The following is a 16437-nucleotide window of genomic DNA, read 5'->3' as shown; positions in this document are numbered from 1 at the left end:
ATATCTATCCATCTATTTATTTATCTGATTCACAAAAATGCACAATGTACTCAAGCTTAAATATTTTATTTGTACCAAAACGCAGTGCATTATTAATATTTTTGTATTTGCATAGTAAATGTGACATTTGAGTAGAAAAACATGTTAAAACATAAAGGTATGTAATCAGAACAGATAATGGCTATTTTAATTAAAGGACAATTATGTCTTGAAATGATTCTGAGCTCTATAGTCAACACCCAAAACGTTAGAAGAGATCTGCCACTGCCAGGCTGCAGCTATTGGCTGTCAAACACAATGACAAAAATATCACAAATACATATTTTACAGTAAAGCAGATATAATAATACTAATACTAATAATAACTGTATTTGTACAGCGCTTTTCAATACAGGTAACAAAGTGCTTCACATCATAAAATAATAAAATAAAAGTACTAACAAAGAAACAAAGACAGGAGAAAGAATAGCTAATTAAAATCATTTAAATCGTACATTAAAAGCATCTTTATAAAAGTGTGTCTTCAGCAGGGATTTAAAAAGAGCCACTGAATCTGCAGCCTCGTCTCCTCTGGTAGGCCATTTCAAAGGCTAGGGGCCCTAATGGAAAATGCCCAGTCTCCTTTTGTTTTCAACCTACACTAGATTTTGGAATGGTCAATAGTGCCCTACCAGAGGATCTCAGGCTGCGTCCTGGCTAAGAAGAACAAACATATCAGTGCCCTGCACTTACAAAATGCAATGAATGGCCCTTCCAAAAAGTAACTTATCCTCATGGCTTAGATTCACATCATGCAGCACCAAGGATGGACCATTCCATCCCTTTGGACTGACTGAGAGCACCATGGATGGACCATTCCATCCCTTTGGACTGACTGAGAGCACCATGGATGGACCATTATTGAATTAAGTACAGCTATCTTAAAGAGAACATAAATGTGACCGTGATAGCATACTTGATGTCATACAAGTAAGACTGTGAGTAAGTGTTCATAACTTTAGAGGACAAAAAGTGTCCCTGATTGTCAGTGATTTCCAGATTTAGCACCTTAGTTAGTAAAAAGAAAAAGAAAAAAAGACTTCATAGAAAATTGCAGTGCCTTAAACATATTTCCCTTTAAGAAGAAAACAAACGGCAACATCTCTGGAGTAAATTAGACATCACGATACAGTTACTAACCTCCTGCAGATGGCACTGTCTTCTCAGCCCACGGTCTTTACCAACGCCTCTTCTGACCGTACACTCTTGCAAAGGGTTCTACATTAAATCCAAAATGGTTCTACTTGGAACCAAAAGGGTTCTACCTGGAACCAACAAGGGTCCTTCAAAGGGTTCTCCTATGGGGACAGCCGAAGAACCCTTTAAGGTTCCCGATAGCACCAGAGAGTAAAACCCAACCCAGCAACAAATAAATACAACTATATAGCTGCACATGAAGTCCAAACTCTGAGGAAACATTTGAATTTGTGTTTTCCTGAGAAGAAAAAAGGATCTCGTCCATTCAGTGTTAAGATAATGAGTAAACAAAAACATATTTGAGGAATAGCAAACATTTTGTGGAAATCACTCAAGTGAAGTAATAAAGTCTTCACCTAAATAATTTGTCTCTGGTCTTGTTACGCAAAATGGTCTTGTTCCCCAAAATGCACAACATTATAATGTTGTATTTGAAAGGACCATAAGGACGAGAGCATGGTTGGACTTGACTTGGACTTGAATTTGATCTTGAGAGCATTATCACATAATGATATTCATACATTTCTGCAACCAAAGAAGTCCATGTGAAAATAGCGAGGATACCCCTGTAGTGAATTCATCTCCACAGGATCAAACTTCCAGTACTGCCTCCCTCTGATAAAGTGGGCATAGCCTGTCAATGGGAAAAAAATCTATTCATCAATACAATTCAATAATTATCCTATGATCTAAATTTTCAATGTCGGACTCACTCCCAAATTGAGGTGATTAGGTGATTCACTCATAATATTACCATATTGGTCCTTGAAGGCTGCGTCTACATCACTGGGGATTCCGCGCCAGTCCTGCATGTTGCGAGGGTAGATAGAGTCGACGCGGTTCTCCTTGGGGCTAAACCTCCAGTAGCTGCCTGACTTGAATAAGTAGGTGTTGTAGTTGTTGTCCTGGCCCCAGCGCAGAGCTGCCTGGATGTGGGAGACTGACAGGCCGAGGCTCTGCACAGAGTCTGGCCCTGTGATCTGTCTCTCTGCATCAAACACCCAGTAGCTTTGACCTGCAATAGCGAGAGAGAGAGAGAGAGAGAGAGAGAGAGAGAGAGAGAGAGAGAGAGAGAGAGAGAGAGAGAGAGAGAGAGAGAGAGAGAGAGAGAGAGAGAGAGAGAGAGAGAGACAACTTCATAATGTAGATGCCCCTGCTGGGGTCTGGGTTATGTTTTCATAGTTTCCATAACTCTTGGCTATTCAACACTCTTGTCACTCTTGACATGCCCTACTTAAAGTTGCAGAATAACACTTTTCTGGCTAACCAAAAAGTTCATAAAGCTATAATGCAGTTGTTTTCCTGCTTTTCTGCCTACATGTATGTTAACCTGTTTGTTTTCAACTTGGGGCTTACCTAATCCTACACTTATAAAATATAACTAACCACAGCACAATATCTCTGTCACCCACCTTGAAAGAACCAGATATTCCCTGATTGGTCTTCAAAGGCTGCATCAATGCTCTCTGGAATCCCCCTCCAATGGCGGGACGCCAGCGCGGGGTAGCCTGCCTCCAGCCGCCCCTCCCGAATGCGCCACACATAGCGTGACTTAAAGAAAAACAGCTCTCCGCGAATCATAGACACAGCATCGAAGTCTGTCTGGCATGCGTCAGGCTGGAGACAGAAAGAGGACCACTAGACTCTTAGAAGAAACTGTGCTATCTAGAACCAATAAGGGTTGTTCAGTTGTCCCCATAGGAGAACCCTTTGAAGAACCCTTTTTACTTCCAGGTAGAACCCTTTTGGTTTCTATATAGAATCCTTTCCACAGCGGGTTCTACATGGAACCCAAAAGAGTTATACCTGGAACCAAAAAGGGTTCTCCTCTGGGGACAGCCGAAGAATCCTTCTGAAACCCTTTTTTCTAAGAGTGTAGTGCAATTTCCATACTGTCATGTCACGTTTATTCGTGTGTGGCTAGTATCTCAGTTGTATTGTGTGTCTCATATTGTGATTATTTGCCTGTGTAGCACCTCCAAAGAAAAATATGGCGAGATTCACACTCACAATAATACTAATGATCTCATTGGTATCTGTGGTGATTTGTGGCAGTGGTTGGGGTGGAGATGTGGGCTGGACATGTGGATGAGGGCCATACAGGTATTGGATCCCCAGCTTGTCATCCTCGCTCAGCTCCAGGGGATAGGAGAAGCTGTAATAGGGGGACATCACTGCGCCCGGTTCCTGGGAGTGCTGCAGGCCAAGAACATGCCCGAACTCATGAGCAGCCACTTGGAGGAGGTCTGTGCCTGCAGTAGAGTCAGGGCGAGGGTCACACCTCCAGGGATAATACACTACAACCGTAGAAATACCTCCTGACTTTACTAATTTTACATAGAGCTCTATGTAAATCAACTCTCCATATTTCCTGCATGTTCCCTGCCAAGAAAACACTCACCCATGTAGTTGCCAAGGGACCACGCCTCATCATAGTCAAAATGGATGTCGCCCTCCCTGTGGGTCTTGGGGAAGAAGGCATGGGCTAGAATGCCCCCAGGGCCGTCAAAGGGCAGGTTATCGCCATGCCAGTAACTACAGTAGAGATCCATAGCAGGGCAGGTTATCTCCATGCCAGTAACTACAGTAGAGATCCATATCAGGGCAGGTTATCTCCATGCCAGTAACTACAGTAGAGATCCATATCAGGGCAGGTTATCTCCATGCCAGTAACTACAGTAGAGATCCATATCAGGGCAGGTTATCTCCATGCCAGTAACTACAGTAGAGATCCATATCAGGGCAGGTTATCTCCATGCCAGTAACTACAGTAGAGATCCATATCAGGGCAGGTTATCTCCATGCCAGTAACTACAGTAGAGATCCATATCAGGGCAGGTTATCTCCATGCCAGTAACTACAGTAGAGATCCATAGCAGGGCAGGTTATCTCCATGCCAGTAACTACAGTAGAGATCCATATCAGGGCAGGTTATCTCCATGCCAGTAACTACAGTAGAGATCTATATGAGGGAAGGTTATCTCAATGCCAGTAGCTACAGAAGAGATCCATATCAGGGCAGGTTATCTCCATGCCAGTAACTACAGTAGAGATCTATATGAGGGAAGGTTATCTCAATGCCAGTAGCTACAGAAGAGATCCATATCAGGGCAGGTTATCTCCATGCCAGTAACTACAGTAGAGATCCATATGAGGGCAGGTTATCTCCATGCCAGTAACTACAGAAGAGATCCATATCAGGGCAGGTTATCTCCATGCTAGTATCTACAGTAGAGATCCATATCAGGAAAGTGCTGGCTGAGCAGTAACTTAAAATCTGACATTTGAATACACATAATGTACACACATGCATACCTAGTGAAGTCAATGACAATGTCAGCCTTTCCACTGCTGACCTCAGTGAATGTGAGGGGTGTGACCTCACTCCACACTCTCAGGGCTTCCAGCAGGACACGCCGCACTTTGTCTTCACTCATCTGCCAGGGGAAACGAACCACTCTGAGGAAGAAAGATGTATAGTTATAAACAGATATAAATCAGAGAACGTAAACTCCACGCACACATGCACACATGCACACACGCACGCACACACACACACACACACACACACACACACACACACACACACACACACACACACACACACACACACACACACACACACACACACACACACACCATAGTCTGTAGCCTGTAGAAACACACCAGAGACCACCAGCCTTGTTGCATACCTAGAACCTCCCTCTCATTTGATATCTAACCATCAAATCAACAGATAAGTGTGCTGTTACATAGACCCTCAGGCTCTGTAAAATAACAGTGTATCATAGTCCTGTTCCTTCCCGTTTACTTAATCTGTAAAGTCTCATTAGCCCATCATGGCTTCCCCTCTCCTCTCTCTGAACGGCTTCTTAAATTCCATTGCATTTTGATAAAGAACAACCACAATGAGAGGAACCAGAGTAGACACAGACAAAGAGGCAGCAGCCAGTCGACAGACAGCCCAGCCCAGACAATCCATACAGTGAGTCTCAGGAGGAAAAGTAATACCATAATAGGTTCCTCCTTTTCATTGAACACAAGCTGTACACGAGTGTGGTTATGCTATAATAATAATAACAATAATAATAATAATAATATTATCCTTACTTGTAGGTGAGGTCAGTTTTCTCCAAGCGCCCCCCAAACAGGACAAAGCGTTTCTGCCTGTGTCTCCCCGTGTAGATGACATCCTTCAGTATGGGGTAGTCAGGGACGCCACACCGGGGGCGGTTAGACTCCTCAGTGTTGTTAGTTACCAGTGCTGCTCTTACAGGGTCTCCTATGGCCAAGGCTGTGTCTTTGAGTGTGTCCTGAGGATGGGCCACTCTTCCTCTCTTCTTTAGGTCGTGGAGATCAAACCTCTGGAGCCATCCCTTTGAAACAGCAGGATCATGAGCAACATTTATTAGAAAACATGTTTACAAAAGTGTCACTTATAAGGATGAACATCTTTAATTAAAATGCATTAGAAAACAATAGATTTGGTGCAAATATGTATCCCAATGCATTGCACTTTTTTGGAATCCATGCATGCACTGACATTGCCTTAAAGAGAAATATAAAAAACATTCTACTTCACATTCATCATCTCCAGCACCACCCTAACATCAACATATTTGAAAATGGTGCGTTCCTATGTTTTGTAGTAAAATAGATTAGAGAAAGATTAGTAGACAATTAGTAGGCAATGCCTACTCACAGTTGGTAAAAATCACATGATGCACACCGATGATGTCATTGGAAACACTTATCTTTCTCATTCTATTTTACTACAAAACATAGAAACGCACCATTTTCAAATATGTTGATATTGGGGTGGTGCTGGAAATTATGAATATGAAGTTGAAAAAATGTGAAGTTTCCCTTTAACATGATTGCTAGTATCTCTGAGAGTGGGAGTATGAGAGGTCAACATTAACTGGAAATAAGTAAACAAACAAAAATTGCCCGTCAGAGAGTGTTTTCCCTTGTTGACTTGGAGTGGGCTTGTAGCTTACTTTACTGTCAGTTATCATTACACATAGGAACTATTACAGTAAATATCCCCCTGCAGAACCCAGAGGAAATTGCTTTGCTCATCACCTCCTACCTCAAGCATAAATTACAGAGAGGAGAAATACTGTCAGTGGCACAGTGTCTCCATGGCTTTTTGAAGTTGTACAATTCAAGGCCTTTTACAGCTTTGCAATTCAGGAAGCATTGGGGTGCTCTCATGATCACAAAAGTCTTTACATTTCCTCTGACACTGCTACCTAAAACACATTGGATTTCTTAATGCACTAAGAACACGAGGATGTAGCGTATTCTACACTCTTAGAAAAAAGGATTCCAAAAGGGTTCTCCTGCTGTGCCCATAGGAGAACCCTTTTTGGTTCCAGGTTAAACCCTTTTTGGTTTCAGGTAGAACCCCTTTGGGTTCCATATAGAACCCTCTGTGGAAAGAGTTGTACATGGAACCCAAAAGGGTTCTCCTATGGCAGGGTTCCCCAACTGGCGGCGTGCGGGCCGGGGGGTTTTATCAGGCCCCCCAAGTTTTCTCAGTAAAAAAATAAATAAAATCATTGTGGAATTTCATTGTTGGACATAAAAGACTGTAAAAACAACAGGAAATCAGCTCCAAGTGATTTTAATTTAAGAATTCCCATGCATAATAGAAAGACATGTGACAGTATACAAATGTAAGCAAGGTTTGAAATGATTATGTTTTAGTCTAACATTATATCTGTTTGGGCTTCTTGCGGTCAATTTGCAGTCTACAAAATATTTGTAATTATGTTCAGGCTCTCCTACCATCCGCTCCAGAAAAAATCGGCCCGCGGCTGAATCTAGTTGATGATCGCTGTCCTATGGGGACAGCCGAATAACCCTTTAAGGTTCTAGATAGCAAATATTTTTCTAAGAGTGTAACGTATTCTAGATGAACGATAATCAGACATAAGTCCTAATCATTCTGTCATTGTGTCAAGCCAGCCCTCCCTCTGGTAGCCTACTGCTTTGTAAGGCTTTAGTGTTGTGGAGTTGTGGGATAATGGGAACAATGCCCAGCAGGATTCGTGGAATGTGCTCCAGACCTCAAAACGAGAGGGCCTTACCCTGAGTTATGTGCCCCGATCAAGGAAGAAACACTAGGCAGCAGAACTCTCAGTCATTCCGCCTGCATTTCACTTTGTAATTTAACCCTAATATATGGATCTTGGGCTTGCACTATAATCTAGTTTGGCAATAAGATGTATACCTAACTGCATGAGAATGGGAGTCTGGGCTGTCTACAGTGTGTTGTAAAGCGTGGCTAAGAAGCAGAAGGAGTGTGCACTCAACATATTTCAAAAAGGGAAATGAGAAGAGAAATTAGTGCTGTTGACAAGTTGCTGACAATAACTCCCTCCCATCTGTCAAATGGATCAGTCTAGCCCCTGAGGTGAGAGAAAGCACAGCTCCTCCCCTCAGATTGCAACATGGTAATGGCCAAAGTTCACTTCCATGGTGTCACAGGGGTTGAACCATGAACTTATGAAAGCTTTGACTGTCCTCAAATTGCCTGTCTTTGTTTACATTTACGGCATGTACTGCATATGCTCTTCTGCATGTATGTCCACTGAGCAGACAGTCTGGACACATATTTAAATTTGTGCATATGTTGTGTATACCCAATACGTGGTGTTCAGTGGTGTCTTCTGTGCTTTCACTGCTCTGGTCGGGACTCAACAACAGTGGCTTGAGATTCCTAGATGACCACTCTGGGTAGTAGAGCCATTGGAGGAGCAGAGTTCCCCAGACAATATTGACTTGTCTACAGCCGGCTTGCGTGTTCTCACATCATCTGAGAGCAGACAGAGGATATCCTTATTGAGTCTCTGGCACAGTGTTTCTCAGCTAAGCCCTGGGAGACGCAGTCAGTCCATCATCTTCAGTCCTGCTGACTATGCAAGATGCCCATTTTACGAAGTAGTTCACCCTCCAAAAGAGGCCTCTAGGTGACTCAGGATGTTTTATCATTGTGTTTGTGAACCAAAGTGTTTTGGGAGGGGGATCCATTACATGTATGGACACACCTAGCTTCTGGTTACAGTGATGACAAGATCTGTGAGTCACTGCAGTGGAGTGACAGAGTGGTATTCAAAGAGCACAACTCAACATGTCTGTACAAGTATACAAGTATCCTAAAGCCTAGACATTATAACATGTGGACATTCTGTCAGTTCTTGTAAGAATTTGTAAAAAGGAGGACACTTAAACCCTTTCATATAGGAACAATACTAGAGGACATTGTCTGCAAACAGAGCAACTTGGTAATGTTTACACAATGCATCAGATATGGTCTTGATTTGGAGAGGGTATGTATACTACTGAGTAAATACAGACAAACTGTTTCACTATAACAGGATAGAAGATTCAACTGATGAGGTGAAAGATAGATGCACCATTATCAACACATGCCATGGTATCTGCCTCCTTATCCTCCTTAATCCAATACATCAGCCACAATCAGTAACACCAGGCAATGGAAGATAGGTTACAAATCTCCTGGGTTCTTAAAGTGCTCTCTTATCTTTCCTGGCAAACAAACTTCCTCCCCTGAGACCTCAGGCTTCCAGATTCTCTGTCTGCTGAGCAGAGAATCAGGGGGATAATGCCACCCTCACCTTGCATGACCTGATCACACATTAACTGGGTTTTGTGTCACCGGCTGTGACTTAATTCAATAGGTGGATGCTATGGGAACTGAGGCTAGTAATCTCTGATGTCACTTCCAGTCTCATGGGTGTCTGGCAGTCAGTTTGGCCAGAGGACAGAACTAATGGAGCAAAACAGGAAGAAAAACCAAGGGACATGGCTTTTATTCACAAAGGGATATCCAAACATTGAGCCCATCGTATTATTTTCCCTCCATTTTCCCTGTGAGAGCAAACAGGCACTCTGTTTCCTGACCCAGATACAGAGAAACTTGTCCCTGCTTGTATAATCACTAACTCTTTTGTCAACAATGGGAAACAAATTGACAAAACTACAGATTAGGCTTTCCAGTTCAGTTAACAACTAGACATAACAATTAATTATTATTTGTATGTGTTGCCATTGCAGCTGCAAGTAATTTCGGTAAAGGAAGAGAGTAGAAACTAAACTAACAACTTTTCCTCCATGGCAGTGAGGGGACGTTTGTCATACTTGGTCCTTCATACAGTTGGTTTACAGTAGGCTACCTCAGACATTCTCAAATGAATGAGTTTGCATTTTTTCCAGTTTTCATCAAGAAGCCGATAATCTCTGTCATTGAGGCTGTAGGCTAATATTGCAAGTTATCAGCAATATATAATCTAAAACATCAATTTGGACAATAAAACACCCCCAATGGCAATGTGGAGCTTCCCTCTTTATCCTCTCATTCACAGAGTTGTTGACAAAATGTCTTTACAGACCAGTTATTATCGTTTCCTGCCCTGCGGAGACAAGAACTCAATTACCTTCTCTATTTACCACACGCCCAGACCCTGCAGGACTTTCAGTTGTGCCATGGTAGCACAGATGTTACATATCAGATCAATTAACATTGCATGAAGGTTGAAAATAAAAGCATTTTTGATGTCAGTGTTGATGTTGTGGCAGTGGCTCTGTGAAGTTTCTAAATGCCACATTGCTTAGACTTAGTCCCATCCTGGGAAGGTTATGTGTTTGACAGATAAATATTTTTGTTTAGGATTAATGAGGCAGTGTTTAAAGGGCAAATCAGCAATTGAAACAATAATAAAGCGTCTCCCAGCCCTGTTTCGGTAAAAAGCTTATATTTTAGGGTTTGATCGGGTACCTTAATCTAAACTCATAAGTCATTTATAAATGATATTCTTCAAAAATCAATGGATACATATCACAACTGTATAAATCCAAAAATGGATGTAGCAACTGCTGATTGCCCCTTTAAAATATTATGTTGTAATATACTCATTTCATATCGTCATCTTAGAAAGACATTACATTTTGTCTACTGCACAGGTTCATCATCTTAACACTAAGTATTGACATAGAGCCCTTCTAATAATATTGAGCATAACATCTACAAAATGATCTGTTTTGACAGATGGGTTTTAAACATTTAGCAGGTTGGTGTCGGCCAACCAGGGCAAAGCACAATCATAACTGTATGCAAGCCCACCGCAGTGTGGGTAGAGCACACTGAACATTCGAGAAAGTCTGGAAAACTGAGATTCACAACTAAGAAAACTTCTGCACTCTCATGTGTGCATGATTTGAAATAGCAGGTGAATTGGGAATGCACGAATAATAGTTGGCAGTGACTTGCAACACCGATGAAACTTCCAGTAATTACACTATCAAGCTATTTGTGTCTGCTGAACGATATTATCAAACAAAGAAAAAGTAATACAACTAAAGTATTCTGCACTCACCGGCGTCGCTTTGTACCTGATTGCTTCGGGCACTGGCGAACAATGCATGCTTCGGAGGCATTGCAGCGTAAAGACGCAAGATAGGACAGAAGTCTGCATCATTATCATCATCTTCTGGACCCGTGGACAGCTCTTTCTTCAGCTCTCTCTTCAACCGAAGAGTGACGGCACAGCTTCTTGTGGGCTCTTATAGAGGTTCTGATCTTTGTTCTTTCTTCAAATACGCGTTTTATAGCCTGGACTCTGGAGTGATAATACCACCCGCTACAACGTAACATTTAACCCATTTTGTGCTGCGCTAACATGGATTCTTTGGATTCAAAACGGATGATCTACCTGCAATAGACAGAATAGAAAACTAATGCATTTTCTCTTTGGAAAAAATTACTTATGTGAACTCAAATGTGTTATTCATCAATAAATATTTCAAGAACGCTATTGAAGGTTTTGGTTTATTTGTGGGTTGATATTAATACGCGTATGGCAATTCATTTCAGCCAGCTGGTAATGACACATATACTGTAGGCTACATACATTTCGTTTGCAACAAGTTGTGCGATTGTTTCCATATAACAACAGCCCATTCACCATTTGTGTCTTTGATTCTGAAAATAATGTGTCACAACAACTCTCATAACCCAAACTTTGGTCCTAGGAGTGGTGCCCATCTCCAAATTGGCACCAGTCACACCAGCCACAAAAAAAACTGCAAAACCCACAGCAAGGCATTGCCTGAAACTCTATTTAAGTTAATTTCAGTAAGAATGGGCATTAAATAACAGGATTGAGGAATTTAACAGGGCTAGTCTATTTAATTACTGACATACAGGTAGGCACAGGGAAAAGCACTAATACATCTAATTTGCCTGAAAGAGAATTACAACACACAAACCACAGTGGGCTTGTTAACAGAAAGAAATAGTATAAAGAGGTGTGTGTGTGTGTGTGTGTGTGTGTGTGTGTGTGTGTGTGTGTGAATGATTTTGAAATTGCTGACTAACTAAAGCTTTTCAAGGACTTGAAGACTTGAGCGGATACCCAACAAGAAGGTAAGACCTTCCAGGAAATAGATTCCCAATAATCCAGTGCTGTGCCCACTGCCCATCCTTCTTCTTGATTACTGTTTATAACTGTGTCACTACTAAGTAACTCTCTTGAACCAGGGCCAGGTGGCTGAACACTGACCTCAGTGTCCCTCTCAACCACCTCATCTCACCTACCTCATTGGCCCCCTGTTGGTCAGACAGATACATGATGAGGTGAATACCTTTGTTCAGGTGACGTGAACTCAATGAATAGTATGGACTATTGCAAGCATTATGCCCCACTAACTACAACACATAAAATATACTTTTGTTGTTGTTGTATTTTGCCCTTGAACCTAAAAACATAGCTTTACCCAATGTACTATGAATTGAAGCTATTGTTTGTTTATCGGCTGCACAGATTATATAATGTTGGAACGGATCGATTTCCTCTGTTGTATGTTTAGGATTTTGACTCCAAGCTGTGCGCTGCATTGCTCTCCAGTGAGATCATCCTCTGGGTGGGGGTGAAAGGAATTTTAAAGCTTGGCTGCATTAGGCCTCTCTGCCTCAGTCTGTTTCAAATGGCAGACACCAGCGTGATGTCTTCAGGACCTTGTATTCCCTTCTCAGGAAATGGTCCCGTGTGGCTCAGTTGGTGCGAGCATGGTGTTTGCAACGCCAGGGTTGTGGGTTCGATTCCCACGGGGGACCAGTACCGGGGGAAAAAATGTATGAAATGTATGCATTCACTACTGTAAGTCGCTCTGGATATAAATCCTAAGAGGTGTTTGATATATAAACCTTGTCCTTAAAAGCATGTCAGGTCTGTTTCAAACTCCAGTCTGTGTGAGTAACATTCTCTGTACAGTAGCCTAATACTCAACACATATTAATATTGGTTCATCTGTAAATGCTAATCTACTCTTACAATATGAACATATTCACATGTATTATTGTGTACAGTGCCTTCAGAAAGTTTACACACCCCTTGACTTTTCCACATTTTGTTGTGTTACAGCTTGAATTTAGAATTGATCAAATGTAAAAAAAAGATTTAAAAAAAAATCTCATTGGCCTATACACAATACCCCAGAATATGTTTTTAGAAATGTTTACAAATTAATAAAAACTGAAAAGCTGAAATGTCTTGAGTTAATAAGTATTCAACCCAGGTTTGCCAATGCCTCGCAAAGAAGGGCACCTATTGGTAGATGGGTAAAAATAAAAAAGCAGACACTGTGTATCCCTTTGAGCATGGTGAAGTTATTAACTACACTTTGGATGGTGTATGAATACACCCAATCTCTACAAAGATAGACGTCCATCCTAACTCAGTTGCCGGAGAGGAAGGAAACTGCTCATGGATTTCGCCATGAGACCAATGGTGACTTTAAAATAGTTACAGCGTTTAATGGCTGTGACAGGAGAAAACTGAGTATGGATCAACAACATTGTATTTACTCCACATTACTAACCTAATTGACAGAGGGAAAAGAAGGAAGCCTGTACAGAATACAAAATATTCAAAAACATGCATCCTGTTTGGAACAAGGCACTAAAGTAATACTGCAAAAAAAATTGCAAAGAACTTCACTTTTTGTTCTGAATACAAAGTGTTATGTTTGATGCAAATCCAATACAACACATAACTGAGTACCACTCTATGTACTGAATACGAGGGGAGACAGAGAGCTGGTTTCAAGCGCAGGGCGCAGCAGGTGTTTATTGCAAAGGACCACAGGAGGAGGCAGGTAGCTGGGTCCAGAGGCAGGCAGAAGGTCATACACAGGGGGTCCAAAGGGGCAACAGTACAGGCAGGGAAAAGGCTATTAATGTAGTCCGGGAGATCAGGCAATAGATAGATAACAGGAAATCCGATAGGCTAAAGAACAGGCAGGGAATAGACAAAAGGCGTCATTAGTGAGGCAGGCAAAAACTATCATACACAGGAGGAGTAAATCACGGGAAAAACAGAGCTCCGAAAGCCGTGTGTCACAAAACAAACAATACCTCACAGTGATGGGAGCAAAGAACTGAACTAAATAGTGTGTGATAATGACATACAGGTGTGTGATCAGGTGATTAGAATTCAGGTGATTGGGATCTGGAGAGTGAGCTGCTTTCAGGGGATCTACGTGTTTGAGAGTGTGAGCTGGAAAGTGGGCTGGAAAGTGAGCTGCGTTCAGGGGATCTACGTGTTTGAGGGTGTGAGTTGGAAGCAGACGTTATACTCTCCACATTTTGAAGTATAGTGGTGGCTGCATCATGTTATGGGCATGCTTGTAATCGTTAAGGACTGGGGAGTTTTTCAGGATAAAAAATAAATGGAATGGAGCTAAGCACATGCAAAATTCTAGAGGAAAACCTGTTTCAGTCTGCTTTCCACCAGACACTGGGTGTAAGGCGTGTATATGGGAGGCGAAGTCAAGTGCAGGAGTGCGGAGTATAATAAACAGGCGCACTTTAATACCGGTTAACAAATGACAGCACATAACACATACTAGTGCCAAAACACGGACTAAAACAAAAGTGCAGCGCCTGACAATATCCACATAACAATAAACAATCACTCACAAATACAACATGGGGAACAGAGGGTTAAATAATAAACAAGTAATTGGTTGAGTGAAGCCAGGTGTGATAAGACAAAGACAGAACAAAAAGTGGATCGGCGGTGGCTAGAAAGCCAGTGACGTCAACCGCCGAACGCCGCCCGAACAAGGAGAGGGACCGACTTCGGCGGAAGTCGTGACACTGGGAGATCAATTTACTTTTCAGCAGGACAAACCTATAACACAAGGCCTAAAACACAAGGCCAAATATACACTGGAGTTGCTTACCAAGAAGACATTGAATGTTCCTGACTGGATGAGTTACAGTTTTGACTTAAATCAGCTTGAAAATCTATGTCAAGACATGAAGATGGTTTTTCTAGGACTGATCAACAACCAATTTGACAGCGCTTGAAGAATTTTGAAAATAATAATGGGAAAATATTGTGCAGTCCAGGTGTGCAAAGCTCTTAGAGACTTACCCAGAAAGATTCACAGCTTTGATCACTGCTAAAGGTAATTCTAACATGTATTGACTCAGGGGTGTGAATACTTATGTAAATTAGATATTTCTGTATTTCATTTTTTTTTTGCGCTAAAATGTTTATAAACATGTTTTCACTTTGTTATTATGGGGTATTGTGTGTAGATGGGTGAGAAATGTAATCAATTTTTTATTTCAGGCTGTAACACAACAAAATGTGGAATAAGTCAAGGGGTATGAAAACTTTCTGAAGGAACTGGAGGAGGAGGCTGTAGGAGGGCAACAACCCAGCAGCAGGACCGCTACCTCCGCCTTTGTGCAAGGAGGAGCAGGAGGAGCACTGCCAGAGCCCTGCAAAATGACCTCCAGCAGGCCACAAATGTGCATGTGTCTGCTCAAACGGTCAGAAACAGACTCCATGAGGGTGGTATGAGGGCCCGACGTCCACAGGTGGGGGTTGTGCTTACAGCCCAACACCGTGCAGGACGTTTGGCATTTGCCAGAGAACACCAAGATTGGCAAATTCGCCACTGGCGCCCTGTGCTCTTCACAGATGAAAGCAGGTTCACACTGAGCACATGTGACAGACGTGACAGAGTCTGGAGACGCCGTGGAGAACGTTCTGCTGCCTGCAACATCCTCCAGCATGACCGGTTTGGCGGTGGGTCAGTCATGGTGTGGGGTGGCATTTCTTTGGGGGGCCGCACAGCCCTCCATGTGCTCGCCAGAGGTAGCCTGACTGCCATTAGGTACCGAGATGAGATCCTCAGACCCCCTGTGAGACCCTATGCTGGTGCGGTTGGCCCTGGGTTCCTCCTAATGCAAGACAATGCTAGACCTCATGTGGCTGGAGTGTGTCAGCAGTTCCTGCAAGAGGAAGGCATTGATGCTATGGACTGGCCCGCCCGTTCCCCAGACCTGAATCCAATTGAGCACATCTGGGACATCATGTCTCGCTCCATCCACCAACGCCACGTTGCACCACAGACTGTCCAGGAGTTGGCGGATGCTTTAGTCCAGGTCTGGGAGGAGATCCCTCAGGAGACCATCCGCCACCTCATCAGGAGCATGCCCAGGCGTTGTAGGGAGGTCATACAGGCACGTGGAGGCCACACACACTACTGAGCCTCATTTTGACTTGTTTTAAGGACATTACATCAAAGTTGGATCAGCCTGTAGTGTGTTTTTCCACTTTAATTTTGAGTGTGACTCCAAATCCAGACCTCCATGTGTTGATAAATTGGATTTCCATTGATTATTTTTGTGTGATTTTGTTGTCAGCACATTCAACTATGTAAAGAAAAAAGTATTTAATAAGATTATTTCATTCATTCAGATCTAGGATGTGCTATTTTAGTGTTCCCTTTATTTTTTTTGAGCAGTGTATAATCTTTCTAAGGGAATTGAGGGAAGGGAATTGAGGGAATAGAGGGAATTGTCAGTTCAACAACCAATGTATTAACATGGTTCACACACATCAACACAGTCGTCAAGAAGGCACGACAACGCCTCGTCGCTCTTAGGAAGCTGAAAAGACTTGGCATGGGCCCGCAAGGCGCTACAGAGGGTAGTGCGTATGGCCCAGTACATCACTGGGGCCTAGCTCCCTGACATCCAGGACCTCTATACCAAGAGGTGTTAGAGGAAGGCCGTAACAATTGTCAAAGACTCCAACCACTCAAGTCATAGACTGTTCCCTCTGGTACCGCATGGCAAGCAGTAGCGACACAAGT

At 42.5% G+C, this 16437-nt stretch overlaps 1 protein-coding gene across 1 annotated transcript; it reads right to left on the bottom strand.

Annotated features, from left to right (window-relative positions):
- Positions 1-50: 50 nt before the first annotated feature.
- On the bottom strand, positions 51-10964 carry LOC115164679 (stromelysin-3). The gene is made up of 8 exons (XM_029717404.1): positions 10641-10964; positions 5347-5612; positions 4552-4695; positions 3638-3771; positions 3247-3488; positions 2649-2853; positions 1991-2251; positions 51-1870 (listed from the first exon to the last, which is right to left on the bottom strand). The coding sequence occupies exons 1-8, from the start codon at positions 10749-10751 to the stop codon at positions 1752-1754; spliced, it is 1482 nt and encodes a 493-aa protein (XP_029573264.1). The 5' UTR covers positions 10752-10964; the 3' UTR covers positions 51-1751.
- Between the last annotated feature and the right edge of the window lie 5473 nt (positions 10965-16437).

Source organism: Salmo trutta, chromosome 27 (assembly GCF_901001165.1).
Source record: "Salmo trutta chromosome 27, fSalTru1.1, whole genome shotgun sequence".
NCBI lineage: Eukaryota > Metazoa > Chordata > Actinopteri > Salmoniformes > Salmonidae > Salmo > Salmo trutta.
This window is presented reverse-complemented; position numbering and strand designations above follow the sequence as displayed.